The sequence below is a fragment of the Clarias gariepinus genome, chromosome 3 (assembly GCF_024256425.1).
Source record: "Clarias gariepinus isolate MV-2021 ecotype Netherlands chromosome 3, CGAR_prim_01v2, whole genome shotgun sequence".
Taxonomy (NCBI): domain Eukaryota; kingdom Metazoa; phylum Chordata; class Actinopteri; order Siluriformes; family Clariidae; genus Clarias; species Clarias gariepinus.
This window is the reverse complement of record NC_071102.1, coordinates 6,786,450-6,812,922: the sequence shown is the minus strand read 5'-3', so window position 1 is coordinate 6,812,922 and position 26,473 is coordinate 6,786,450. Positions and strand designations below refer to the sequence as shown.

General features: G+C 36.9%; 2 protein-coding genes across 3 annotated transcripts; one reads left to right on the top strand and one right to left on the bottom strand.

Moving 5' to 3' along the window:
* The first annotated feature begins 36 nt into the window (after window positions 1–36).
* Window positions 37–10,702, top strand: si:ch73-314g15.3 (uncharacterized protein LOC368688 homolog). The gene is made up of 12 exons (XM_053492345.1): window positions 37–225; window positions 354–442; window positions 6,095–6,213; window positions 6,299–6,401; window positions 6,950–7,047; window positions 7,776–7,925; window positions 8,171–8,338; window positions 8,418–8,487; window positions 8,573–8,651; window positions 9,645–9,798; window positions 10,326–10,430; window positions 10,514–10,702. The coding sequence occupies exons 1-12, from the start codon at window positions 119–121 to the stop codon at window positions 10,544–10,546; spliced, it is 1,275 nt and encodes a 424-aa protein (XP_053348320.1). The 5' UTR covers window positions 37–118; the 3' UTR covers window positions 10,547–10,702.
* Window positions 10,703–12,040: 1,338 nt separating this feature from the next.
* On the bottom strand, window positions 12,041–19,479 carry spi1b (Spi-1 proto-oncogene b). 2 transcript variants are annotated; one of them, XM_053492347.1, is made up of 6 exons: window positions 19,139–19,479; window positions 18,302–18,376; window positions 18,107–18,191; window positions 16,771–16,964; window positions 14,213–14,381; window positions 12,041–13,275 (listed from the first exon to the last, which is right to left on the bottom strand). In XM_053492347.1, exons 1-6 carry the CDS (start codon window positions 19,178–19,180, stop codon window positions 12,962–12,964), a joined length of 879 nt encoding a protein of 292 aa, XP_053348322.1. In that variant the 5' UTR covers window positions 19,181–19,479; the 3' UTR covers window positions 12,041–12,961. The 2 variants fall into 2 exon arrangements, with proteins under 2 accessions (XP_053348322.1, XP_053348323.1); XM_053492348.1 differs by lacking the exon at window positions 18,302–18,376.
* Between the last annotated feature and the right edge of the window lie 6,994 nt (window positions 19,480–26,473).

Sequence of the window (26,473 nt, the reverse complement as noted above, 5' to 3'; positions counted from 1 at the left end):
TGTAGGATAAACCGGAAGTAAATCATGTAAAACTGCTGATGTGTGTAAATGAATGGATTTTGTAGCGTTTATTTATTTATTTTGCATATGTTAAACAAAAAACCTCCAGAAATTTTCCATGGAGCATTTTGAACAAGATTTAGTTGAGGCTCTTAAAGATGTTGTAAAAGCCGGGAGCTGGCAGTGTGTCGGAGAAGCAGCCAGGTTCAAGTCACCGTGCACCAAGTAGGAACCATATTTCAACAAATCAAATAAATAAATAAAACGCTATGTATTTTTTTAAACTATATTTCGTACCCATGAATATCACGTTGCGTCTGAATTGTGTAAGTTACAATCACAATGTGTTTAAGGTTTTATTCTGAGGATGGAGAGCATATCGTACTTGTGCGAACAGAGGACGGACGCTTTTGGGCGATGGACTCGTCCTGTCCACATGAAGGTGTGTGTGTACTGACCAACACCAGCATCAGCTCTTCAGTAACAGTCATAATTACACAAACTCAACACGAATGTGTATATATACTCAGCAAAAAAAAAGAAACGTCCTCTGACTTTCAACTGTTTTTACTTTCAGTAAACTTAATGTGTAAATATTTGTATGAACACTAAAAGAGTCAACACCATAAGACATAAACTAAAAATGTTTCCCAATGTGTCCCTGAATGAAGGGAGGCTCAAAATCAAAAGTACCAGTCAGTATCTGGTGTGGCCACCAGCTGCTTGAAGTACTGCAGTGCATCTCCTCCTCATGGACTGCCTATTGCGGACAGTCTGAGCACTGATGGAGGGGTTTGTGTGTTCCTGGTGTGACTCGGGCAGTTGTTGTGGCCATCCTGTACCTGTCACGCAGGTGTGATATTCGGATGTACCGAGGATGTACCGAGTGGTCTTTCACTGCGAGGATGATCAGCTGTCCTTCCTGTCTCCCTGTAGCGCCGTCTTAGGCGTCTCACGGTGCGGACATGGCAATTTATCACCCTAGCCACATCAGCAGTCCTCATGCCTTCCTGCAGCATGCCTAATGCACGTTCACACAGATAAGCAGGGACCCTGGGCATCTTTCTTTGGGTGTTTTTTCACAGTCGGTAGACAAGTCTCTTTAGTGTCCTGTGTTTTTAGAACTGTGACCTTAAATGCCTACTTTCTGTAAGCTGTTAAGGTCTTAACGACTATTCCACAGGTGCATGTTAATTAATTTATTATGGTTAATTGAACATGCATGGAAAACATTGTTTAAACACTTTACAATGAAGATCTGTAAAGTTTATTATTTGGATTTTTACAACATTGTTGTTGAAATACACAGTCCTGAAAAAGGGACATTTCTTTTTTGCTGAGTATATAATGTGCTGTTAAATTCTTCATTCTGATTTGTTAGAAAGCTTTGCATTAATGCCAGGGTATTGTTGCTATGGTTACGGCTGATTGACAAGGGCTTGTACAATATGTAGGGTGATCTACTCAATCATAGACTTGATTTATAAATAAATGACAAACATGATGTTATTAAAATCATTTGATTTAATCCTGTTGTATTAAAAGGTGGTGTAGTGGTTAGTACTGTGGCCACGCACCTCCAGGTTTGATTCTTGTGTGTGCCTGTGTTTGGTGGGTCTCCTCCGAGTGCTCCGGTTTCCTCCCACAATCCAAAAACATGCAGATTAGTTAAACTGGCATTCCCAAATTGCCTGTAGCGTGCGCGCCATGTGATGGAATGTCATCCTATCCAGGGTGTACCTTCCTTCATGCCATAAGTCTCCTATGATAGGCTCTATTCTGCGTAAAGTGCTTGCGCTAACAGTCGGAAATCACACGGTCAAATCCCAGGTGATGCATTAGGTCAGCTCTCTCTCAGAGGGGTGGGATGGGGGGCACTCTAGCGCTCTTACATCAATTGCAGCATTTGTGAGCTCACACAAACGGAAGGAACGGATAGTGCTATCCTCCGAGTGTGTTCTGCCTCCCCTAATGGTGCGTGAGCGAATAGTTCAAAAAGATGTGGTTGGCTGGGGTCACGTGGCCTGGAGGAAACACATGATAGTTTTCAGCTCTCCCTGACTGCCAGTTGTCGCCTTGATGGGGAAGTGCCCTAATAACAAGTGGGAATTTTGTGTAAAATTGTGGGACAAGTGGGAAATCTGGCTTTGTGTAAATCTGCTGCAGAGGAGAAATTATTAGAATTACCAGCCTCAGAAATCACCAATTAACAAAGAGCACCTCAGATTAGTTATGAAGGTTTACAGATCATAAGTAGCAGACACATCTTAATATGAACTGTTCAAAGAGGATTTTTGCTTGTCAAAATAAATAAAAATCAGGAAAGAGAATGGAATTACAAGGTTTGTCCAAACTTTTTAACTGGTAATGTGGTATTGCAGTGATGATACAGGATTTCTTTGGCTATACAAGTGATGTGTTTTGCAATTAACGACAGGAATAGGTTTTATTATAAAACTACTGTACTGGTCATTTTGATAGTTTAAATTGAGAGATATTATGCATAACTCCAACTTGTGTACACTCTCTTTTGTATATGAGCATTTTAATTATTTAAAACTTGAAAAAAAAATAGGTGTAACAGAGTTGACAACCACTCTTTTTGTTTGTTTGTTGGGTGAATACTTTAGGTTTTTTATTTCTTTGTGTACTTTTTTTTCTACAGACCTTTTACTTTTAGCTTTTTTTTGTTTGAAGAAATGGTTTTACAGATAATTTACTGTTTGTCTGTAAATGGAAACCTTTAATTCCTGCCACACTTCTCCTGTTAAATAAATAAACCTGTTTCTGTCTCGCTATCATAAATCTCGAGCTTGTTTCCAGACATTGATGGAACACTTGGCTGTCTGAACTCTCTGGTGGTAAAGCTAATTTGTCAAGCCTGTGCTTTTTCTTTCCCTGCTGTGCTTTTCTACCAATTGGTCCTTTTGCTTCTTATTTTCTCTCTCACTCATCTCTGCCACTGTTTTCATCTTTCCTTGTGATCTGAGCTCGTGCCAAGGCTCTCTCTGCGTCTCTAACTTTGCTGCCCGTCTTGCAGGTACAGCATGAGCTCTGTATCTCTGTGTTTCTTAGCTGCTAACATCTATATTAAATAATTGGATTTTTTAAATGTGTTAAGGAAGAAAGAGATGGCGTACCCATGAGAGGTACTTTATTAACAGGTAACATAGTGTACAATTTCCTTAATTTGAGCTAAAATGGATATCTCTTGGATATCAGTCCTCTGCATTCAATCCGAAGTTTAAGCATGTCACTGTAATGAGCACTGTTAATTGTTGAATCTTTTTTCTCATAATGTTCCAATACTGACCCTTGAGAATCCCAGAAAACTGTAAGCATTGATGAATTTTCCAGCTGATGGTTGACTTTTGAGGTTTTTTCTCTGTCGGCATTTGATGGTGTTTCTGTTCCATACTCTGTCCTTGACTTTGAGGCTCGTAGTGATGAATCGGTGTTTAGTCACCAGTAACGATTCTCCTTAAGAAACTCTCACTTTCCTTAAAGCATTTGTTTGCAGATATTCAAACGCTTTTGTTTATGCTCTTCCTTGTGTTGTTTCAGCACCAGGGACTCCCTCAGAAAAAAAAAGAAAGAATCATTCACACTGCTCTTCTTTTGTGCAAATTATAAGTGGGGCCTCCTTTTTTACTCGCACCACAGTTACAGATGAGCTGATGTAACACGTTCACACCTGCGCAGCAGTGACTGGGGAGACTGAAGCCTTGAACAGAAAGTGCTAACAGATGTTTTAATATAACCGGAGTGCGCATCATTATTGACTTACCAACATGAATAAATATTGAACAGAAAATGAGAGGACTTATCATACTATTGTATGTTCAAAATTTTTTCCATAGAGAAAAATGACACCATATAATTCTGGTCACTGTTACTGAGACAAACTATTTTCAAGGTATAGGAAGTTCTGTATTTGCTGACATTAATACATCAAGACAGTGCTGTCAAACAGGATCCAGAAAGGGCCGGTGTGGGTGCAGACTTTCATTTGAACCAAGCAGAAGCCTTATAGTCTGTTGAAAGCCAAGAATGACTAATTCAACCGGTGGACTCAGGTGTGGCTTTAGCGTGGTGAGAATGAAAACCTGCACCCACACTTTCACTTTCAGGATCCAGTTTGACACCCCTGCATTAGACTATTTAAATCCTTTAGACGAGGAAAAAGATTAAATAAAAGTGTTTTTTTTTATTATATTTTAAAAACAGTACACACTCAACTGAAAGAATAAAATCCTATGGGAAGAATAAGCAACTTTGCAGGAGTACCAGGAACACTGCTTTGTATTAGGCACCACCCTGTTGTGGATTGTTTTTCTATAACAGCATGTCATGTTTCAATTTGTTTTATTAAGATCACCATCTAAACCACAAAAATAAAGAACCTGCATTACATTATTTATTCTAAAAAACATAAATTATTGATTTTTAATCTAACAATATAAATAGCAGTTTGCATAGACCATCCAGTGTGACTGCTAAGCTCATTATTTTCCTCATTGTTCCATAAACAAGGTTACGGAGCTCCTAGGGGGACATGGAATGGGAAGAATACGTAGTAGATAAAACCTTTCCTTTTTGAAATAGGTAAAAAATATATTTTTCTTTAGATTTTGAATTAAAAGGCAAGGTAGCTCATATAATTGCGGGTCATTTTTCAATTGGCAGAAAAGTGATTACATTCCCAAAATAATCATCATATTTAACAACAGCCTTATTAAAAGAATAACTAAAAATGATATGCAAACTTGATTTAGACCTACAGAATACTGACCCTAAGGTTTAATAATTTTTTATTGTGCAACGTTGGCTTAACTATGCCAAACTAAATAATTAAGAAATATTTTTTTATCAAACTCTACTACCACACTGTACTGGTTAGATTTTAGCAAAATTAAAATGTCTCTGTCGCCCTCTAGTGGGGTTCTTCAGTACCAACCACCAAACAAAAAGGGTGAACAAATCAAGCACCTGAAATTTAACATAACCCCCTGCAGCAAACCTAATATTTAGTTAACATTAATATTTTTCCCAATAATCTTCCTTACAATAAATGTGTTTTATGAACGTCATTGATTATTTTCATGATATAGAGTAAAATATACAAGCTTTTGAATTTTCTGCTCTCAGCTCCAGGGTCTTGATTTTCGCTGAGTCATATCTGCTGCCAAGTGATTAACTTGTCTAGCTATCTTCTCTCACTCTTTCTGCTTCTCTATAAGCTGTTTTAGCTGCAGGGCTTGGGCCAAATTGGGCTGTGAACTAGGATCTATATGTGGCAGATGAATACGGGCATCGCTGCGTACTCAGAGCAGGGGATGTTTGAGTCAGACATGGTGTCCTTGAGATGGTCAGTACAAGGCAGTATGCACCGCTGACGCGGCTTTCAGCTTCAACAAGATTCGGACTGCTGCTGGAAATCAGCACACAGTTATTTTTGTCTGTTTGCTCATGTGTGTGTGTAGCACGCCACAATCTATTGGCAAATCTGATCCAAGGCAGCAATGAACAGTGTTTAGTATTTCGAGGGAAACTTGAGTGTGAGATTCCAGGAGATTATGTAGAGGAGAACAACTACTTAGTGCAAGCTTATAGAGCCAACATACCAAAAAAAAAAAGAAAGAAAATATGTTTGATGACCAGAGCAGGGTAATAATGATAATAAGAAGGGGAAATACAGTAAAATATGATATAAGATAAGGTAAAACAGAATGAGGGACAACTATCTGCAGTTTGAGATGTATATTTTTACAAGCTTTCAAACAGTGAGATCCACATTGTGTGAAAGACGTTTAAGTTTTATGTATAAGATTTTAAAAAAAGAGATAGAAAGGGCAAGCTGATATGACACAACAGTGTTTATTGCAAATACAATACAAACACACCAGGTGTTTCCTTATCATCCTGAACAATTAGGAGTGGAGAAATACTAAAACTAATGGATATTTTAAAATAATTATAAACTAGTCCAAAAAGACAGAATTGAGTAAACTGTGTATTCCTGGAAGCTGCTCAGGCTTTCAGGTATTGTCCTGATTTATTTCTTTACTGATAAAGATTTTGGCTTTACTGACAGGAGGCCCACTTGACCAAGGAGACATCGAGGATCTTGGAGATGGCAAACTGGCACTAATATGCCCATGGCACTATTTTGATTTTTGCCTGGAGACAGGCTCGTCCTCCACAGGACTACAGGTAGGGCGCAATAATGAAACTGTCAGTAAACAGTCAGTGTCCTGACTGAACTGTTTCTGACATTGTGACATTTTTCTCTTCGTAGAATCAAGTCTACAGTGTTAGAGTAGTGGATGAAAAGCTGTATATAAATACTCCGAGTCAGTTGTCTCTCTATCCAGTTCCTGTGGGAAAAAAGACAAAGCAAGGTACAGTAAATAATCACAGTATAATGCACATGTAGTTATATTTATTGTCTGTATTTTTATGTCTCATTCTCGGTTTTGTGTACAGATTGTCAGTTTGGGTGGTGCTCTTATGGTGTATATTTATTGGTCAATATATTAGGCATTCCACCTTGTGAGCAGAAAGTTATCGCCCATTTTTCCATGCTCTATTTGATTACTATCCATACAAAAGTTTCTTATCATTGTCCAGTTCTATTAACTATTAACTGGTAATTATTTTTAAACTTGCAGTGATTTCAAAGTGTTTAAATTCCAGCAGTATTGCTAAATCTAATTTACTCCTAATACTGTGATGACCCAAATAGTACAGTTTCTGATTAGCGCTGGTTCTTTACTGTTCACTTTTACACTGATGGATGTGCTAGAGGGTAGCTAAGTCTCCCTGAGTCATTATCTATAATTCACTTTAATTATAGGTGTACAGTATAAAAAGCTGTATAGAATAAGCTACAGTACAAACCTCAGTGTATTTTAAGGATATCCTCTTTTGTTTGGGAACCCGTTCCTAGATGCCTTGTTGCCCATGGAAACGAAGTTAGACTCTTCCGAAAATACACTCTGTTTCTGGGCTACGAAAATCCTCTCTACTCCAGACCCACTAGAAAAGGTAAGTTTTTTTCCTTATGAAAAAAAAATGTATAATTGTTTTACATGACCGCGAATAGTGATTGAGGAGTTATGCACAGCATTGTAGAGTTCTTAGACACTATTGGTCAGAATTTGTTTGCTCGTTTTTAATAACAGCATATATTAGATAATAATAATAATAATAATAATAACAGTGCCAGCGAAAAAGCTAATAATTTTCATTATTACAATAATGCATTCTGTGCGGAGAGGTTTATTTAACTCCTCAAGAAGGAGTCTCCAGTGACAGTACTTTGTAGCATTTAAAGATAAAATTTTTTCTTTAGGATCAAATGCATTGCATTTCAATTCCGCTGTACAAATTGTATTAATTAAAGAAAAAGATCAATAAAAAGGCCTTGTGGCTTGTTGACAAGCAGTTTATTTATTACTTCTATAGTGTACTAAGTGAGAACAGGAACTAACCTCTTGTACAGATGTTGCACAACAAATTTTAAAAGGACAAAAACATGACATGTGATTCGTTAATGAATAAAAAAATTGCAATCCGTGTTGTGATACAAGAGAAAATAAACAGTTTGTATTGTTCAAATAACAGTCACTCTTAACAGCTGGAACAGCATGCCTTATCGTGTTTTATTGCCTACATTCTTCATGTTCATTTGCATCATTTCTCAACAAAACAGCTTCATTGTACGTCTCCCAGCCGACCTTTGTTATTCCTGCAAATACCTTTCTGTACCCCAGGTGGCCTTGACTAAGCAAGTACAGAGCCTGTGGGACACTAGGGAAATAACAGAGATTGGTGAATGTGCACCACCAGCGCAGCCAAGCAGAATAGATAGCCTGACTGTGGTGGAGCCAGGCAAAATCAAACGTGGAAAAGGAGGCACACAGGTACACACAGTCTCACTGAGGGGAGTCAGAGATATTGAATTAATAAACAAACAAAGCTTTTATGACTTTCTATGAAATTTGAGACTATTTGTCACCTCACAGTAACATTTTGTATGCTATAACCTTTTCATCCAGTAGGTAAAATATAGCCTTGACATTTTAGGTACAATTTAATGCATTGTCATGGATAATCAGTTCTAAAAATTGTTTACTTCCAGTTTATTTCCTTTTTTTAATTATTATAGGCAAGCAGAATAGCTTTGCTTCATTCTATGGCTAACATAGAGCAGTGGGCGATTGACCTCTCATGGGACATCATCGCTCGGTTCTCTACATTCAAGCTGAGCTCCGGGGACTCCCTACCACGGGATTTCTTTTGCGATTTTGTCAAAGTAGCCGGCGATGAAGCCAAGGTAGAACGTCATTTTAAAATCGCTTCATGTCAAACTTGGTCTTCCATTTGATCGTAGTATAACCTGATTTTTTTAACAGCATTATGAATTATTAGAGCAAAGGATCAAGGAGCTTGGCAGCTCTTTTGGTGCCCTACCAGTACATAATGGTGAGAATACTGATTGTCTTAAGTTTCTCCATGGATTAAGTGAAGATGGATTGTGAGTGAGGAAGCACATGTTTTATCTTTACAGGTTTGTGGCAGTCAGCAGCAGAAACGTCACATGATCTTCTGGCTAGACTGGCTATAGTGCACATGGTCCATGAGGCTAGGTACTCCACAAACACTACTAAAAAAGAAAAGAAAAGAAAATAATTCTAAAGGAGCAATTTCTAATCTAATATTAATATAATATATAATATAATATAATCCCAAGACATCTCTTGTAGACATTTTATTCATGCCTCTTTAGTTTCCTCTAAAAGGAAACAGAGATGAGGAGTACTGGCCTTAACGTAGAGCTCATTTCAGATATTTCCATGCACTTAATGATAAAGATAAATGTCAGTGATTTTCTTGAACTGATCTTTTTTCTTGGAAAGACCAAAAGCATTTATTTTGGATTTTCTTACATCAACACAGGTCCAAAATTGTACAGACGTGGTTAAAACTATACTTACACCCACTTAGATTATTACCTAAATAGTCTTGAAACGTCCACACTCAAAGCCTGTTAAACTTCCTGTTAGTGGTGATGATGGTGGACTACAGCTGGTAGATCCTCTGCGGCAACATAATAATCATTAGTTTGACACCACTTATTGGATTTACTAACACACACACACACACACACACACAGTATAATAGTACAGTGCATCGTGCAGATATGAGAAAGAGGATGGTAGATTTACACACGTCTCTTCGTGCCATCGGTGGTGGCATCATTCTTTGTGGCTGTTTTGTGGTCAGTGGAACTGGTGCATTGTACCAGTGGGGAAGTGCAGTATTTGACACTGTATGTATAATGTTGGCCCCGTGTTAGTTTCATAAAGACCAAAATACATTAAAACTTGTGTACCAAAGATCTAAGTCACAAGGACTTGTACAATCATTCTGCTTCAGGAGAAGACTAGTTTAAAAAAATATATCTTAATTAATAAAATTTTTTTAAAAAACCCTTCAAGCCCAGTCATGTTCATCATGTGTGTATGTTAACTTAAAATTACAGACTGCACCTTTAAACATATGTATGAAAAATTTAATCCAATAGATTTTGTTCATTTATTTATTTATTAATTTATTAATACATTTTTGGTGTCTCTTAGGGGCTTAGATGTGCACCCTCAGACGTTGTCCCGCTTTGCAGCACAAGAAGACACAAGCTCAGTAAAGATCCTGGAGGTGATTTATTCTGATGAGATAACGCACGTGGCTGCCGGACTCCGATGGTTCACTTACATTTGCTCAAAAGAGGAACGGGTAAGAATAATCAGCACACGTAATCGCCACCTTTTGCAAATTTGGTTCTGCTTGACTTTTATTTCATTACTAATAGCGTCAACAAACAGTCAGTAATGTCACAGCTCAGAAAGGTTCCCATCGTTCCACATTTCATTGGTTTCATTGCCAAGTTTGGATGTTGTAGTGAATCTAGAAATAGAAGATTGACATTGTGTAACTTTTCTTGTACTGTACACCTTTGTGTTGTTGTGCAGTATCTATTGCACTACATTTCCGGGAGAATATCATTTGTGTCTCTCTTTAAAAAAAAAGTTGCTCACTTCATCATTTCACTGAGCATTTTAAGCAGTATTTCTTATTAATTGTATCAGTTACTACAGCACTTCACCCCACAAGAATGTCTACTATTTACACACTATTTTCATATATGACGCTGATGTACATCTGAGATTAGGATGAAAATTTATTCTCATTGCAGTGGAAAAAGCTGATATTTGCATATAAGCTTAAATTTTTTTTTGACCATATCTGTGTCACTTCTCCAGAACTGTGTGGAAACCTTCCATGAATTAGTTAAACTGCATTTCAAAGGGTATTTGAAGCCTCCGTTTAACACAGAGGGAAGGAAAACAGCAGGGATGACAGAGGAGGTATCTGTAATACTACATTATTATTTGATCCAGTGTATACTTTTATTTGAAGTGACTATACTATTTTTTTCCCCATATTTTAGTGGTATGTTCCACTTGTTAAACCATCCAGCTGACTGAAGACAAGCTGCTACACTTGCTCCGATATACACACTGTATCTGTCAGGATCTGTATGTCTATTACAGTAAACATATGGTTTAGCTGATTTTAGTTTCTATTTGCTGTCGTGAAATTTGTTGGTTATTTATACAGAATAAAAGTATTGCTTCTATGTACTGTACAAGTAGTTTTATTATCTGAACATTTAAATGCTGTGCAACTTAATTGGTAAGTTGTTATAATTAAAATTATTATTAATTCAAGACATTTTGCAGTAATTCAAGAACCAGTTAAAGATTATACTATGGGGTCCAAAAATCTGAGAAATTGCGAAATATCAGGGGCGTTCAAGTCAAACCAGTACTTGTAATGAAATTTCTCATAAATGAAGATTGACATTTACTAAAGGCTTTAAGCATAGTATCGTGAAAAGACTCTTTTTGTTGAACATTTGAAGGGTTAAACAGTTTAAAGAAGACAGTATTTCCATGAATAACAGCCCCAGTTGAGGTGGCTCGGAGCTCACAGCAGTTGTTCCCTTACAGTACACAATTAGTGAATGGAACGCCTAATTATAAAAATCGATGGATAACTTATCACCGACTGGTGGGAGACACTAATCTCTCTGTGGGAACTGAACACACAATAATTCACAAACAGCATTTGCACATTTCAGGAAACCGAGAAAGTAGGAGAGTTTTTTTATTCTCCCAACTATTCTGCACAATCAGAAGTCCCGGTTTGACTCGAACACCCTTGTATATTATTACCAACTTGATGATGAGGTAAATTTAAGGAATATTTAAGGAATATCCACACAATTGTTACTTTTTATTTAGCATGTACCTACTTGCTTTAATGTTGTGTGTAGTTAAGCTCCACAAGCTAGTCTTAAAAAACTGATTATCCGTGTTGGATCAAAAACCATCGAAACACATGCTTTAATGTAAGGAATAAGAAAACTCTGGTCTTTTGTACAAAGGGGTTAACATGGTGAACATAACAAATTTGCAAAAGGTTATTTTCAAATTCATTCACAGTTCAAAATCTTAAAATGCTGTATGTTTAAGATATAAAACATTTGGTTTTAATCTTTTTATAATTTTAAGACATACAGTATAATTCAGTATAATATAAAAAAATCTGTTTATAAAACTCCCAGCTTTTAAGTGTGGTCTCAGACTTTTAGACCCCACTGTATATATTTATACACTTTTGCATTTGTTCTATGCAAGGCATCGTTATTGTTTAATGATAATAATAATAATAATAATAATAATAATAAAAATTTAACATTGTCCAATAAACTCTACACATTCGCTGTTTAATGTTTGTCATTTAGTCAAATATATTTGAGTTCATTATGTTTGTGTATGCGTATGAATATGACTTTTTGTATAGATAGGGGGTGCTGGTGAGTCAAACGCACGAGCCACAGTGTTGTACTTCATCTAAACATGCAGAGTTTTTAGTTTGATTGCTCACTTCCATAGACGAATCAAACATATAATAAGTATAAAATTTTTACTTCCATCTTCAAGATAACAAGCTCAGTGTTCTTAAAGATCCTACAAGCCAAAGCCAGTACATAGTGCTATTCTGAATAACAATAATGAAATCACTTAATAAATAAAAAAAAAAAATCAACCTTGATCATGAAATAAGAGTGTGTATACTCCCCTGTGGACTCTATGATGAATAATGGACATTGTGAAACCAGTTTCCTCCAAACCACTAAAGATTTTGCTACCATTCCGATTCGATTATATTTATTAATCAAAAAATAATAATAACTATTCACATACACAAACGAATATAAATCTTACAGCCCTTAAACAAGGGTTTGTCGAAAAAAAAAGAAAAAAAAGCACCCTTTATGGTAAAAACAGAGTCACCGCATATGTGTTGGCCAGACGAGACAGCCGTATTTTCCGTACAGCGTGAGCCTGTGTCATTTGTTTTCACTTCTGCTTTTGTATTTTTGTGATCCACCACCCCCGCCCCCGCACCACCACCCCCACAGCCCTCCACCCCCCCTTAATGATCAGTGAAGACGTTAACAACAGCTTCTACAAGAGCTGCGTGTTTTAATTTTGAAACTTTCTCACATTTTTTTTTTTTTTTTATGTATCAGATCGTACTGTTTATATATATTTTTACATCTCTCTTCTGTTAAGAGAATAGAGAAAAGTTTTAACACTGGACATGCAGCTCAAATGGGAGTGTGAGCTCTGGGCCGGAAGTTCATAGAGAAAATTCACTGAATTAATGCGAAGGTGAATATTTTTGAAGAGGAATGTAAAGGGCAAGTCAAGAGTCCAATGCTCCAAGTCCAATGAGTAGAGCCTCTCTTTAAAACAGACTGACAAGTCTACCCTGTCTATCTTTCTTTTTTCTTCCTGTCTGTCTCTCTGTCCATCTTTCTGTCCTTTTACATGTACAGCTTCCTTTCCAAGTGGCTCTTCCCCAGGACTTCACCACTGAACTGGTATGTGAGCTTCTTCTTGATCTTCCTGACCTCTCCGGTTTTGCCATAGTTTCTCAGTGCCCTGGCCATTTTCTGGTAGGTCATCTTTTTGCGGTTGCCCTTCTGCACTCCCCAGCGGTGGGCCAGAACCTCTTTGTGTTTAGAGGAGAACTGGAAAGTTCCCTTTTCTTTGTCCACCCACCAGATGCTGTCCTTCATGTCCCCGTTTCGCAGAAGGTCCAGCAGGAACTGATACAGACGAATCTTCTTCTTGTTTCCTAAGCAGAAAAAAAAAAGAAAAAAACAAAGAGCAAAGGTTGGTTAGCTTCTGGTTGGTTGTTTACTGGGGATTATTGGGTGATTAAGGATTGTGACCTTTCGCAGAAAGTAGCTTGTTTTCTGTTTGCTCCGGTAAAGGGAAATGTAAGGGAGGACAAAGAGTCTTTCAATTTGACATTTATTAGGGGAAGTGACATCACTTAAATTTGGCGTATACATCGTAGGGGTGGACATTGCGGCTTGTAACAAGTCTCTTAAAATCCATTATAAAAATGTTGAAATCGTACACATTTTGCATAACATAGGGTTGCCTTTATTCACATTTATACAATAATATATATATATATATATATATATATATATCTTCATATACATTATATATATATATTATATATATATAAAATGTATTTGTATATGGAGGAGGCGTGGTTTAGCCAGGGGAGGGGTCAAAGGTGTAATGACCAACACGATCCACCTTTTTTCCTGTCTGTTAATCTATTTATTTTGTAGTCTGTTTGATACTTTCTCTTAGTCTGTTTGAGTACTGAGCAACCTGGAAAGCTTGCAAATTGATCGTGCTGAAAAGTTTTACATGGGCAGCGTTGCAGCCTGAATGCTCCAGGTTTTATCCTGTGTGCTTGGTGTTTTACGATAGCCTGGTGCTCCGTTCAGGTTGTCTATCATCACCCTTGCATCCTGGGATAAGGTCCCGTTACAATACCACCCTAACTCAGATTAAGTGTTTATTGCCAACATTGTTTTTTTGTCATTAAATACTAGAATTCACTCTAAGATCATCGTCAATGTCTTTCAGCATCCGTAAACTGTCCAATGGTGTTTCCACATGTCCTTCCTTTTGTAGCACCTAAAGTCTGACTGCCAGCGTGCCTCCTTTGACGGTACTGTATTGTATGGAAAAGATTAGAGGATCCTCACCATGTTCTACCCCAGTAGTAGAGCTGATATGGTCCCTCATACTTTCTTCATCAGACACCTCCAGAGGGGGACTGCGGCTGCCGGGGTCATCATCGTCCGAGCTGCGCAGGAGAGGTGAGGGCTGAACGCTATGAGGGTAATACACAGATGTCCGAGGCAAACAGGCCACCTGGAAGGGTAAAGACAGGAATTGTTTCGGGGCATTTCGGTTATAAGTAAAAGAAAATTCCTTTTTTATCATGTTCGAGTATTGGAATAAAAAAAAAAGATCTAAATAAACAGGGAGTCTTTGAACATAACCATGCCTCTGTATAAAGCCTTGACCCAAAGCGACAGTATTTGCGAAAAAAATAAAATAAAAATGAAACCCACACCTTTGTCAACAGGTGTCTGGGCTATATTATATTGAGATATCTTAAGAAGGCTAAATATCAAAAGGGGAAGTTTCTCATGTACCTCTGTATAGTCATTAGGTGGTAGATGCCTGTTATTCTTTTAATACAATACCATCTTGCCTGACACTACTGTATGTTTCTAAATCCAGTTCTAAATGGCAACAATCTCTACTGACCAAAGTTCAACAACGGTGAGTAAAAAAAAAAAGAAGAAAAAAAAGGAATAAACATAAAAAAAATATCATGAGTATTTCAAAATCCACTTTGTGTCAAGCTGAGCAGATCTTGGGAACGGTCACACTGTCACATGTATCGTTTCATGCGACTTATTAGAAGACAAACTTCCACATGACTGGGAAGATATCACGTGTGAAAATTTACCCATGAAAGAAAAAAAGGTCGTTCTTTACACAGTTCACACAGCTCAGTGACACGAAAAGCTATATATCGTTATCGACATCTAAACAGGAAAGAAAAGAAAGAAACCTGTGTAGGATCGAATGCTTTAAAACCTGCGCTTTTGAGGGGAGGGCTGCACCTGCCCAGCTAGTTTTAAATAGCTTGCGTATTTTAAGTAAACTGTGGCTTGAACTTTAAATCACACTTATATGTTTAATCCTGCGATAATCATAAACCCAGGATCCAGAGAACTGTTTGTTATATTCTTAAAAAAGAATGTGAGAGAAAAAAAACCCTGCGTTATATAGTAGAATTTACATAAATAGGCTAGCGCAAGTTCAGAGTCGCACCATACTTTCAAATACAACACCAACACATTAGATAAGACTAACAGATAAAGGTTATTTTTAGACCAAGTGTTGCAGTTCATGTTGCTAGGACTCGCTGTGTGTCAGTGGCCATGTGTGTGTCATAGGAGGCAGTAAATCAACCTGCCATTCTTTTCCTCCTGCAAGTCCACAGACCTAGAAGAAGGGGAAAAGCTCTCTTTTCTATAGCTTGTACTGTGGTTAGTTTCGGAGAACAGGAGCCCACCCAGACACAGAGGATCTAATCACAGTCATGCTCTAACCTGTTTGCCGTTCTGAGTTAAAGATCATTTTCAGTCTTTGTTTCTCTGTGAGCTGCTCATTTCGCGGTTGATGGGTTTCATATATTCTGAGAACATCAATAGACTTTAAAGGGCACCTACTATGCAAAATTCGCTTTAGACATTCAGATAAGTGTGTTTAAAAAAAAAAAGGGGAAAAAAATCATGTTTTTCGTTACATTTTTTTCTCAGTGTTCTCCCTAATGTGACATCATATAAGGGAACCCCTCCCCTTGCTGATTGCTCAGCCTCTGCTGTTTTTTTTTTTTGCTAGGCTCAGCTGTAGCTCATTTCCGTAGACACTGAAAAGGTGAGTTTGAACGAGGAGTGAAACAGAGGATGTTTGAGGTATAGACAATGTAATATCTGAGTGCAATTTCAGCTGGAGTTTGAACAAACACACTTTGGGGGAGCTCTGAGATCTGTGTTAACTTGGTAAAGAAATAGTAAAACATGGGACCTTTAAATCAAGTTTGCCTAAGTAATCATTTCTTAATAGTACCTGAATAGTATTTGAAATTGAAAACCAAATAATGTAAATTGTGCCTATAAGGCATGTCTGGTTGAATAGAGCTATGTCTGTAAACCCATGTCCCTCAGCCCATGGTTGTGTGTGAGAGAATGTGCGTACGCATACATTCACGTCCGAACACATCTGTGTGCGTGTGTCACAACTCTGTGCGGTGGTGTTTGTGTAAGTGGGGAGGGGGTGCGTAATGGCGGTTGGTGAGCATGTAGCACTGTTGCTGTGGTGAAAGTGGTGAGGACAGGCCAGGATAAGGGTAAGTTGAGAAACAGCCTGCGTGCAGATGTACAGCAAAAAAACAGCCAGACTAATGAAACAGCTTGGTGACACTAAAATTTCAGTAATTTCCTAATGCAAATAAAGTTCTTCAGTTAATTCAAAAGCAGCTCAGGAAATTCAAGCACAAAAATGTCCTCCACTAGTTTACGTGAATTTGTGTAAAACATTAGCCTTATTCAGTCTCATGAAGATCTGAGTCTTTACCATGTTAACCAGAGCATCTTTGTAGTCGAATTGCTCTTTTTTTTAAAACTTTTTTCTCATTGTCAGGAGTGTAACAGTAGCCTAGCTGTGATTTGGGGACCCTCACCTGCTGAGGAGGCAGTGTCAAATGGTGCCCACTCAAACCGGGCTCCAGAAAATGGCCGGGCTCGACATCAGTAAAGCGATGCACACTGGATGGATGAACCTGCTGCACACTCTGGAGCTCCGTGAAGTGGCTCTCTGTCAAATTCTCAAAATCTGCAGGATGGACATGGTGTACGTTGTATTCCCAAGTGTGATCTAGACAAAAGGGTCCAGTTAAAGAGTGAGCAAAACCCATAATAAACATGTACAAGGCATGAATCTACCATTAGATACTTGGGGAGGGAAATGGTTATTTGGTTGTCCATTTTCATTTTGTATTATACTGTGCTCCTTTTGTAAGATCATTTGTAGAGGGTTTTTTTTTTTTTTTGGCTAAAACCACCATGACTATATGTGTCATGCTGTTTCCTGTTCACACCACTGTTTCCTTCAGCAGTTTTTTAATACTGTAAACTCTTCGAAAAACGCCCAGTATTTCATTTTTCTCGTTTGGTATTTTCCAGAATCGGAATGCATCCCAGCTTTGAAAAAAAAAAAAAAAAAAAAAAAAAACCTGGTTGCATTATTTTTTTTCCATCCATGGTTGAAGAACAGTATATAATAAAAAGAGACATAGACAGACTACAGCAAAATGATCACCAGGGAAAAAAAGACAAAAAGTTTATCTTAAGTGGTTGTATTAAAATTGTTGCTGTTTTGATTATGTACTTCTGTAATAACGCTCCTTTGACACCTCCGTTTTCACTTTTCTTTTTAAATCACGCCGAGTCCTATGATCCTCAGAAGAGAAATACTACATGGCAGAGTACAGAAAGCCCAGACAAATCTTAAATATCTGAGAAATGTCCATGCTTATATGATCAGATTTTCTCTAAATTACATTTTAACATGAGATAAATTGTCAAATTTGTCTGTCAAATTATTTGCCTGATAAATTTGTGGGGCTAGTTTAGATTCTTGTGGGGTGACAGACCCTAGGGGATATTTGCCGTTCTACGTCTGTAGTTTTCTTGCCTGTCAAAATAATGCATCTGTTTCCTGCTTTGGTGTCGGGTCACTCGCCTGGTTCCACTTGCTAGCTCTCCTAAACGCCCCACACCAATGATTTTCCAGCAGCTTGGGGTGTGATTTTAAACCGTTAACTCAACCACGTTGGTGTTAAAATGGGCTTCTGAGCGTGTCGAATGAACAAGCTATTTTGGTATGGTTTCAGTTTTAAAAAATAATATCTCTTAAAATATATAAAAAGACATGCAATTGAATGTTATCACGCAGCTGCCGGCCTAATGCTGCTGATCCACAGCAATGAACTGAAATAAATACAAAGAGCATCTCACCACTCTGGCCTTCTCCATCGATAATGTATTGATATTCCATCTGTTGTCGATAGATGTCAGGTTCATAGATCATATCTTCTGTTGGCTGTATGCAGAAATCGAGCATTGTGAGTAAAATACAGGAATAAAGTTTTTTTTTCTGATTTATACAGAGTTTTAAACAAAAGAATGAATGCAGTATGAGAAAAGTCTCACATCTTTATTTACAAGTGCCCAGTAATCTTTAAATTCAGATGGTGCCTGTGACATCCAGCCAGTCCAGGTTTTTTTCTATTACACATAGAAATTATATTTTAGTATTTGGTACTGTTCATAATTGAAAGCAGTTTAACCCCTTAGGGTAGAATTTGGTCATAAAAATTAAAACGAAGGTTATTTTAAATGATATGTAACAACCGTTATGTTACATATTAGTTACATTTGCTTGTAATCATGTGTCATTTTTAGCATTGCAGAGTTGCTGTTTGAAGGATTTTAATGAATTAGCTGGAGAACGCCAACAACAATAAGTGACTGGATCTTTAAGGTGATTCGTATGATGTTCTTAATATTAGTAGTTAGTTGGGAATTCTAACAAATAATGAAGACAATATATGTATAATTGAGATAGTGTGTATATCATCGGTACAAACTAAACACGAATATGACATGTAACCTCAGGAACAGAATTACATTTCGATCACCCCTCACATTCAGCTAAACTGACTCGCCCTTTTATTTATTTATTTTAATTTTAATGAACGAGTAACTTTAAAATGCTTAAGACAAACTATCAATATTATTCTAGAGACATCGTTGATCTTGCAATGGTATATATAACTGTTCGTTACAAACAAGGAAATTATTACAGTAGTAGGACTGAGACATCAGCCATTATCAGGAACTCGATTCATCACTGACACTTCTAGGACTCCATAGTATTGGTTTTACCTAGTTTTACATAAAGTTAACATGGTATTACACCTGTGCTGTCCACACATACACACAGACACACACACAAACACACATATATGAAAGCTGAGGAGTACTTACAGGCGGGATGATGTACCCCTCCATTCTGTATGAAGACAACATGGAGTCTTCTCCGCTTCACGCACTCTAGCTCGATGCGCTTTCTCAATTGCTCTTAAAACAGCCCCAGTGCCATTGCACAACTCAAAATTTCCTCTTACCAAATGAAACTAAAAGCCTCCACGCACACACCTTATTCACTGGGGGCCACACAGCTCCCAGGGCCCCTAAAAAACAAGCCAAATACAGATACAATGCAAGGGCTAACCTAACAGCGACTGTGACAAAACGACAGCGCTTTCTGTTTGTTACTTCTTTATTTTGGGGTATGTGTGAGTGTGTGTGCGTGTATGTCCTGCTGGTTCCTGATTTTAGAGTGATGTCAGGTGGGGATTATAACTACTCGGTGAGAACAGACACATCGTGTCACCTCCCCCAATAGCCAATCAGAGACAGTTGTCCACCTCCAGGCCTTCCATTCTACAAACTTAACGTAGGATGAACGAATAATTGGTGCCACTTTAGATGACTTAGGGGGTCTTCTAATTTTTTATTTTGCAAGCTATTCCCTAAAGTAGCCCAACCCTCAAGTCATATATGCTTCTGCAAATCAGTCTGTGCTTCATGAATCTGTTCAGCATTTTTATATTTGACTTGGGCTAGAAGATAACAATTTTTTTTTTAATGAAGAAAATGGCCTAATTAATCGGAAATAACTTAGTTATGTTCTAAATAAAATTTATTCAATTTGGCAACTAATTTGGCTTGTTAAACGCTTTTCTCTTTGCAGATATCAGACATGGATAAAATGCTGGTTAAGACGTTATCTTGCAACAGTTTTAATCTCTTACTGCAGTTCCAACAAGACAAGCAGAGAGAATAGATAACATCGTCATGCGACACCGCATGAAGAAAACTCTCTATTTAAACAATACCAATGATGCTGGCAGTTATTATGCAATCGCCATCATGCTCACAGAAGATGTTAGATTATGATACATCACATGATGTATAATGATATTGTACTTTTTTCTCTTTTTTTTTACAGTGTGAAGCATTATCTTTAAAGGCGATTCTTTTCATTACTATTTTTCCTGTTAATCCTATTATTCTGCAAAGTAATGTAAAATATTATTATGATTTTTTTTATTAGAAGTTTAAAGTATGTCATTTATTCATTCATATTAAGCAACTGCCTTATCTTTATCTTGTCTTATCTCTAGATTGTGGCGGAGCCTATCCTAGTAACTCTAGGTGTGAGACAGGAATACACCCAGGATGGGATCCCAGTTCATTGCAAGGCATCATGCAAACACATATTAACATACTCATTCATACCTAAAGGAACGTTTAGTGTAATTAATCCACCTAAGACGTGTGAGGAAGCTATAGAACAATGAGAAGTTCCACAGTGGACATGAATATGAAAGCTGGCACCCTGGAGCTACACCAACATGCCATGTAAAAGTATATTGCAATGTCTTTTATTTATATTATGCAATATATGTATTAAAAGACAGGCCCATCCATCAGCATTAATATTACAAAAAATACAAATTATTTTTTCAAAAAAGCATTTATAAATATTGCCAGCTATCAAGGATAACAAGTACTGATACAGCCTTAAATAATGTGGAAAATGAAATCAGTTTAGGTTACATCATGCTAACCAGTTAGCTAGCATTAGTAGTGAAGATTATTAAAAATTACAATTGCTTCAAAATCTTGCTAGAATAAATATGGATTTATTAATATTTGTCCCTGGATTGGTAAAAAAAAAAGAAGAAAAAAAAAGGAAGTAGCCGTAGTCTCTCCGACTCAGTTGAAATAGTAGCTAAACTAATAAACCTAAAATGCACCTCAGATGTAAAACTCAAAATAATTAAAAAAAAATTCACATTTACATACATACCTTTTTTAACTTTATAAAAAAATTTAGTTTTATACTGTATACACTATATATATTTTTTTTTTTTTTAGATCAAAACCAGCTAGCTTAGCACAGACTAACTACATTATGTGATCACCACTACAATAAAGATTTTTAAATAACATATACAGTATGTGTATAATTTAAAATCCTAAGAAGAATTAAAGAAGGTTACTACAAGCTAGATAATCGGCTACTGCTGGCATTGAGGAGACTAATTATTATTGTGTGTAATTAAAAATTTCTGTCAGGAATTCTGTCTGGTTAGCTCGCTTTGCTTGGCTTGCAGCTGCACACCAAATACAATTATATATTAAAATACATTCGAGCTTTTATATGCAATATAACCTGACAGAGCTGCCCTATGTATTAAAATATTTAATTTTAAGTTCTTTTTTTTATTGCTCTGTACTCATACTCTGTACTCATACAGTATAAATAGTGTATATCTCTTAGACAAGTTCAGTTTACCCGTGAAGATGATTGCTGACTTGACAGTTGTCCAGAAAATGACATCGAAAGGAAGGTAAACCATAGAAGGGGCTGTAGTGAAGAATATTCATGGAAAGTTGACTGGAAAGGAAAAGCATGGTAGGAAATGGTGCACAAGCAGCCTTAAGAATATTGTCAAGCAAAGCCTGTTTAAGACCTAAGTGTTTCACAAAGAGTTAGGCTAGAGTCAGTGCATTAAGAGCCATCACACACTGACATTTATAGGAAATGGACTACAACTGATGCATTCACAGTATACAACTACTTCTGAATCATGGACAACATCAAAAGCATTTTAGCTGGACTAAGAAGAGAAAGAAATAAGTCATTGTTAGGTTGTCCAAAATCCTATTTTTAGATAAAAATAAATTTAGCATTTAAATTAAACAATTTTTAGCATTTAGATTTAGCATTTAGCAATTTTCATTTGGATATTAAGGTCCTAGAATCTCGAAGATGATTAGAGAGGCACAGTGTGAAGTTCCTGCAGTCGGTGTTGATTTGGGGTGTCCATGCCGTCTGGTATTGATCCAGTGAGTTTTAACAAGTCCAAGATCAATGCAGCAACCTCCAAGGAGATTTTAGAGCGTTTCATACTTCCGTTAGCTTGATTCATTTTTGGAGACATGTAACATGTAATGAATCTACTGTACAATACGAGTATCACTTTTTAAAATTAAATTGTGAAATTATATAATTATATAAAATATATAATTTTTCACAGTATTCACAGTATTACCTATTTTAAAGTGCACTCAAACTTTTAAACTTCTGTCTCTGAGTGTTTTTTATTGAATTCTCTAAAATACCAAGTGAAGCCAATTTAGTGGAAATGAATCATCTGCAGCTGGCTTTATTTTTACCCGATATTATACATGAAAATAAGCATGCTTATCATATATTTTAAAATATTCAGACTATGTTCAGGGTTGTCAGCATACAATAGATAACTTTACAGTAAATATTGTATTTTTAAAAGGTTGATTTTACAATCTATCTATCTATCTATCTATCTATCTATCTATCTATCTATCTATCTATCTATCTATCTATCTATCTATCTATCTATCTATTCATCTATCTATCTGTCTAACTGCCTGTCTGCCTATCTGTCTGCCTGCCTGTCTGCCTGCCTGGCTGTCTGTCTCTTGTATCTGTATCTATTTATCCATCTAATTTAAAGATATGTATATTTTAACTTGTGTAAAATAATAAGTACAATAACCAGGCCAGTATATAATAATTACATGTATAACATCTAATGCGGCAATGTAAACTTATGTAATGTAATTTCATTATATCCGTAATATTGTTTGATTTTGTTTTAAGAAATTATACTAACAACAACAATATACCTTCAATTTATATCCAAGTGTAGGTTGTTTTTTAATGTGCTGTTTTTTACTGAGAAGAGATGGAGTTTTTTTATTTAAAAGTAACTGTTTTGACATGTTCTGGGAATTTCCATGTCTCTAAAATGTTAGTTTGGCTTACCAAGATTTAATTAATGTCTATTCATCTATCTGTTTATCCCTGATTAATTTAATGTAAGTTTGATCCACTTTATCGTGATCAGGATTGTGGTAGATGTGGAGCATCAGAAACATTGGGTGTTAGGGAGGGATATGATGAATGGGTTACCAGGCCACTGCCTGCCACCATGCACACACATTTACTCACTCATTCAGACTTAGGGGTTATTTTGTATACCCAGTTTACTAGATTTGAATGGTTTTGGGCAGCAGGAGAAAAAAAAAAAAAACACAGAGAAACTCCACAAACAAATCTAAATTTAGGATCAAGCCAGGGTCCTGGGAGCTGTTTTGCAGCAATGTTATCCACTGCAACCCCATGCCATCCTAAACTCTATATTGACAAAGAGATTAAGTTTTCTGTTAAAGATTTTTTAAATATGAAACCATTTTGTTGTAACAGGCAAAACAATATTCTGAGACGGAAGATGTCTGGCAAACCAGACATTTGAAAACTAAAGGTACTTCTCTATGAGGTATTTCCAATTAAAAGGCTGATAAAATGAACTGGATGAACTTGCCTGGCAGAAGGAAACAAAACTTAAGGGGGGAAAATGTATTATACTTCCTTTATATATATTTTTTTTTTCATCTGCGTGTGGGTGTGTGTGTGTGTGTGTATGTGTGTGTGTGTATGTATGAGAGAGATAGAGAGAGCGTGAGAGAGAGAATTTGAATCTTTGTGTCTTAGTTTTGCATGCTAAAAGTATGTCTCAGCACCCAAACTTCCATCACGAGCCAAGAAAATTATGATGAGTGAAATGAAAAATTTGAAACCTAAGCAACAAAGACCCTTACACAGACAGTATACTGTATAAATGTGTAACCACATTGCTTATTTCTTTTTCTTTTCTTTTTTTTTTTTTTTTGGAATATTGCACGTAAGATATTCCACAAAAAATGTTCAGGTTCCTCATTCAAAGGAAAAATGCATGGACAGTTTTACAATTGATTTAAAATTTCAAGATGTGTCTGTGTGCTCTAAGCAGCTCTAAGCACAATGCAGAATTAACATGAAAAATAAATTTTAAAAATAAGTTTTATCATGACCCTTAGTCTCAGTTTTAAGCCACATATTTTACAAAGAATGTGTAGGAGTCAGCAAGCACATTTTTACTATGTCTTCTTTTTTTTTGTTAGTTGAGCTTATGATGCATAGTGAATGTCTTGCTGTAATTGCCATTGCTTAATTATAGCCTTCATTTAGTTGCACTGGGTTTGCACACTTTTGCACTTAACGATCTTTTATAAGAGTGCGTGAGAGATGAGCTTTGACATCTTGACACTCGTGCACACACTTAATCTAATGGTATGTATATAGTAATTGCACTGTATGTGTTAAAAGAATGTGTAAAGATTACTATATCTACTAAACACTGAATATTAATTGAGCCCTGCGTGTTTTATTTATTTATTTATCTATCTTTTTTTTTTTACCCAGGGTACTCGCACTAAAAAATTTAAGTGCTGAACAAAAATTTAGTTTTTTTCCAATTGTATATTCTAAAACAATTAAAAATTGAGTAGTAAACGATCAGAAATATTATAGATTTAGTGTTTCATAGTCAAATACACTTCTTATTCCAAGATTTATAAAAGATGTTTAATGTGGTCCTGCTCAAGACAATCTGAGTATTTCACAATCTGCTCAGTTACTGGGATTTTCACGCACAACCATTTCTAGGGTTTACAAAGAATGGTGTGAAAAGGGAAAAACATTCAGTATGCGGCAGTCCTGTGGGTGAAAATGCCTTGTTGATCCTAGAGCCACAAAGCATTTGTAAAGCCACAACACGCACAACCTTGAGGCGGATGGGCTACAACAGCAGAAGACCCCACCGGGTACCACTTATCTCCACTACAAATAGGAAAAAGAGGCTACAATTTGCACAAGCTCACCAAAATTGGACAGTTGAAGACAGGAAAAATGTTGTCTGGTCTGATGAGTGTCGATTTCTGTTGAGACATTCAAATGGTAGAGTCAGAATTTGGCGTAAACAGAATGAGAACATGGATCCATCATGCCTTGTTACCACTGTGCAGGCTGGTGGTGGTGGTGGTGTAATGGTGTGGGGGATGTTTTTTTTGGCACACTTTAGGCCCCTTAGTGCCAATTGGGCATCGTTTAAATGCCACGGGCTACCTGAGCATTGTTTCTGCCCATGTCCATCCCTTTATGACCACCATGTACCCATCCTCTGATGGCTACTTCCAGCAGGATAATGTACCATGTCACAAAGCTTGAATCAATCAATTGGTTTCTTGAATATGACAATGAGTTCACTGTACTATAATGGCCCCCACAGTCACCAGATCTCAACCCAATAGAGCATCTTTGGGATGTGGTGGAACGGAGCTTTGTGCCCTGGATGTGCAACACACAAATCTCCATCAACTGCAAGATGCTATCCAATTAATATGGGCCAACATCTCTAAAGAATGCTTTCAGCACCTTGTTGAATCAATGCCACGTAGAATTAAGGCAATTTTGAAGGCGAAAGGGGGTCAAACACCGTATTAGTATGGTGCTCCTAATAATCCTTTAGGTGAGTGTATATATACTGTGTATAACCTGAGTAGCACATAAATCCTCAGAAATTAATGCAATTATTTGCCTTTTGACAATAACTTCTTGTTTTTTTCCTTTGTTTTTTCCAGTATGAGGAGTAAACTATTTACCACACACTGAATTGTCAAACATGGGTTAATCATTTTCCCTGTTATTGTAATGACTGTTGTTCCACCACAATTCCAGCTGTTGTAACTGCAGGCAGTAGGAGCCACAGCTGTCTGCATATCTTGACTGAATCTGATGACCTTAACTATTTTTCTGTTGTACAGCCACCACAGCATCTATTTCCCCCTGTTATTTTAGGACAGCTGCATAAATTACATGTTTTTTACATATATCTATATATATATATAGGTTTAATTTGCCAACAGCAATGTAGACCAGTGATAATTGAGAAGGTGAGAAGTGGTCATTTCTTGCTATTAGTTTTGTGAGCTATGCTCTTTTCTCTTTTTTTCCCCCCTTTCCCTTGACAAGCAGAGGTTTCATTAGCATATCCTAGACAAGGCGTTATTAGCCTATGTTTAGTGCCAAGCTTCCTACACAGCCTTTCCTCATCAGCTTGCAGGCATGTTGTGTGGCTCTTGCTCCATGGTCCCTTTTAGATAATGCAGGAATGGCGCAATCGTGGGAAGGCTGCATGCATCTTGCTTAAATGCGTATAGTCCAGACCACTGCATGCAAGTTGTTTACATCTTTGCTGCTTAAGTGGGAACTGATTAAAACAAAAGCAAAACTACTTTACGTAGATACAGGGCTGAAATGATGATTTTAGCACTAAACTCACTATGGGTGTTTTGTAGGAATGCTAAAATTAGCCCCATAACATG

Coding starts and splice junctions, on each gene's coding strand:
- si:ch73-314g15.3 (XM_053492345.1), top strand. CDS start 119: ATGGAGCATTTTGAACAAGATTTAGTTGAGGCTCTTAAAGATGTTGTA. Junction 443..6,094: donor CTCGTCCTGTCCACATGAAG/GTGTGTGTGTAC, acceptor CTTTACTGACAG/GAGGCCCACTTGACCAAGGA. Junction 7,926..8,170: donor GTGGAAAAGGAGGCACACAG/GTACACACAGTC, acceptor TAATTATTATAG/GCAAGCAGAATAGCTTTGCT.
- spi1b (XM_053492347.1), bottom strand. CDS start 19,180: ATGTTGTCTTCATACAGAATGGAGGGGTACATCATCCCGCCT. Junction 18,377..19,138: donor AGGGGTACATCATCCCGCCT/GTAAGTACTCCT, acceptor TATGTGTAATAG/AAAAAAACCTGGACTGGCTG. Junction 18,192..18,301: donor GGGCACTTGTAAATAAAGAT/GTGAGACTTTTC, acceptor TTCTGCATACAG/CCAACAGAAGATATGATCTA.